The sequence below is a fragment of the Gavialis gangeticus genome, unplaced genomic scaffold (genome assembly GCF_001723915.1).
Source record: "Gavialis gangeticus isolate Ggan-Ray unplaced genomic scaffold, GavGan_comp1, whole genome shotgun sequence".
Classification (NCBI taxonomy): Eukaryota; Metazoa; Chordata; order Crocodylia; family Gavialidae; genus Gavialis; species Gavialis gangeticus.
This window is the reverse complement of record NW_017729012.1, coordinates 10,752,808-10,753,514: the sequence shown is the minus strand read 5'-3', so window position 1 is coordinate 10,753,514 and position 707 is coordinate 10,752,808. Positions and strand designations below refer to the sequence as shown.

Here is a 707-nt window from a genome sequence, read left to right as displayed (position 1 = left end):
AGGGCGCTATGGATCGCATCTGGATTGCAATTAAAGCACAGTGTCACTTGCTCACGTCTTAATTAATCACTGGCGCTATCGACCGGGATGCTGACCCTGGCCGGGCTGGCCGCTGCGAGCCATCGATCATGCCGGGGTGCGGCATCGATCTCAGGTCACGGCTGACGCCGGTGGCCGGGGAGATAATGAACCGGTGCCGTGGCAGAGAGTCTATCGCGACAAATGCTGCGTGCGGCGCGGCCGGGAGTCCTGTCCTCCCCTGGCCACGCGGGGAGACGCCGCGGCTGCAGTCCATGGGGGACCACCCACCGCAGAGACCACCTGCCGCGTGTGCGGACGCCCCCACCTTGCCGGTACATGCGCAGGGCGTCGAGCAGGCGGGAGCCGCGGACCTGCGCCCGCAGCAGCGGCACGTCCAGCTGCATGAGCCCCGCCTCGCAGTGCTCGCCGTGCAGGTCCAGCTCGCTGCTGCTGACGCGCCGGCCCGCCAGCCCGCGCGGGGCCCCGGCCCAGCCCTCCGCCCGGGGCAGCAGGCAGTGCACGAAGTGCACCTTGGACTTCTTGATGGTGTCGATCAGGGCGTCCTGCGGGAGGGGAGAGCACGGCGCGGGTCAGCGCGGCACAGACCTGGCCCGCCCCAGGGCGGCCGTGGCAAACAGGGTGACTCGGAGCGCATGGAGCCGGGCAGCGCCCCCGGCACGTCCCCG

General features: G+C 70.4%; 1 protein-coding gene across 1 annotated transcript in view; it reads right to left on the bottom strand.

Moving 5' to 3' along the window:
- The window catches only part of MYO18A (myosin XVIIIA), a 46,560-nt gene that overhangs the window by 17,693 nt on the left and 28,160 nt on the right, over positions 1–707 (bottom strand). The window contains exon 23 of the mRNA XM_019510967.1: positions 347–584. Coding sequence (XP_019366512.1) covers positions 347–584 — 238 coding nt within the window. The remainder of the gene's footprint in view (positions 1–346; positions 585–707) is intronic.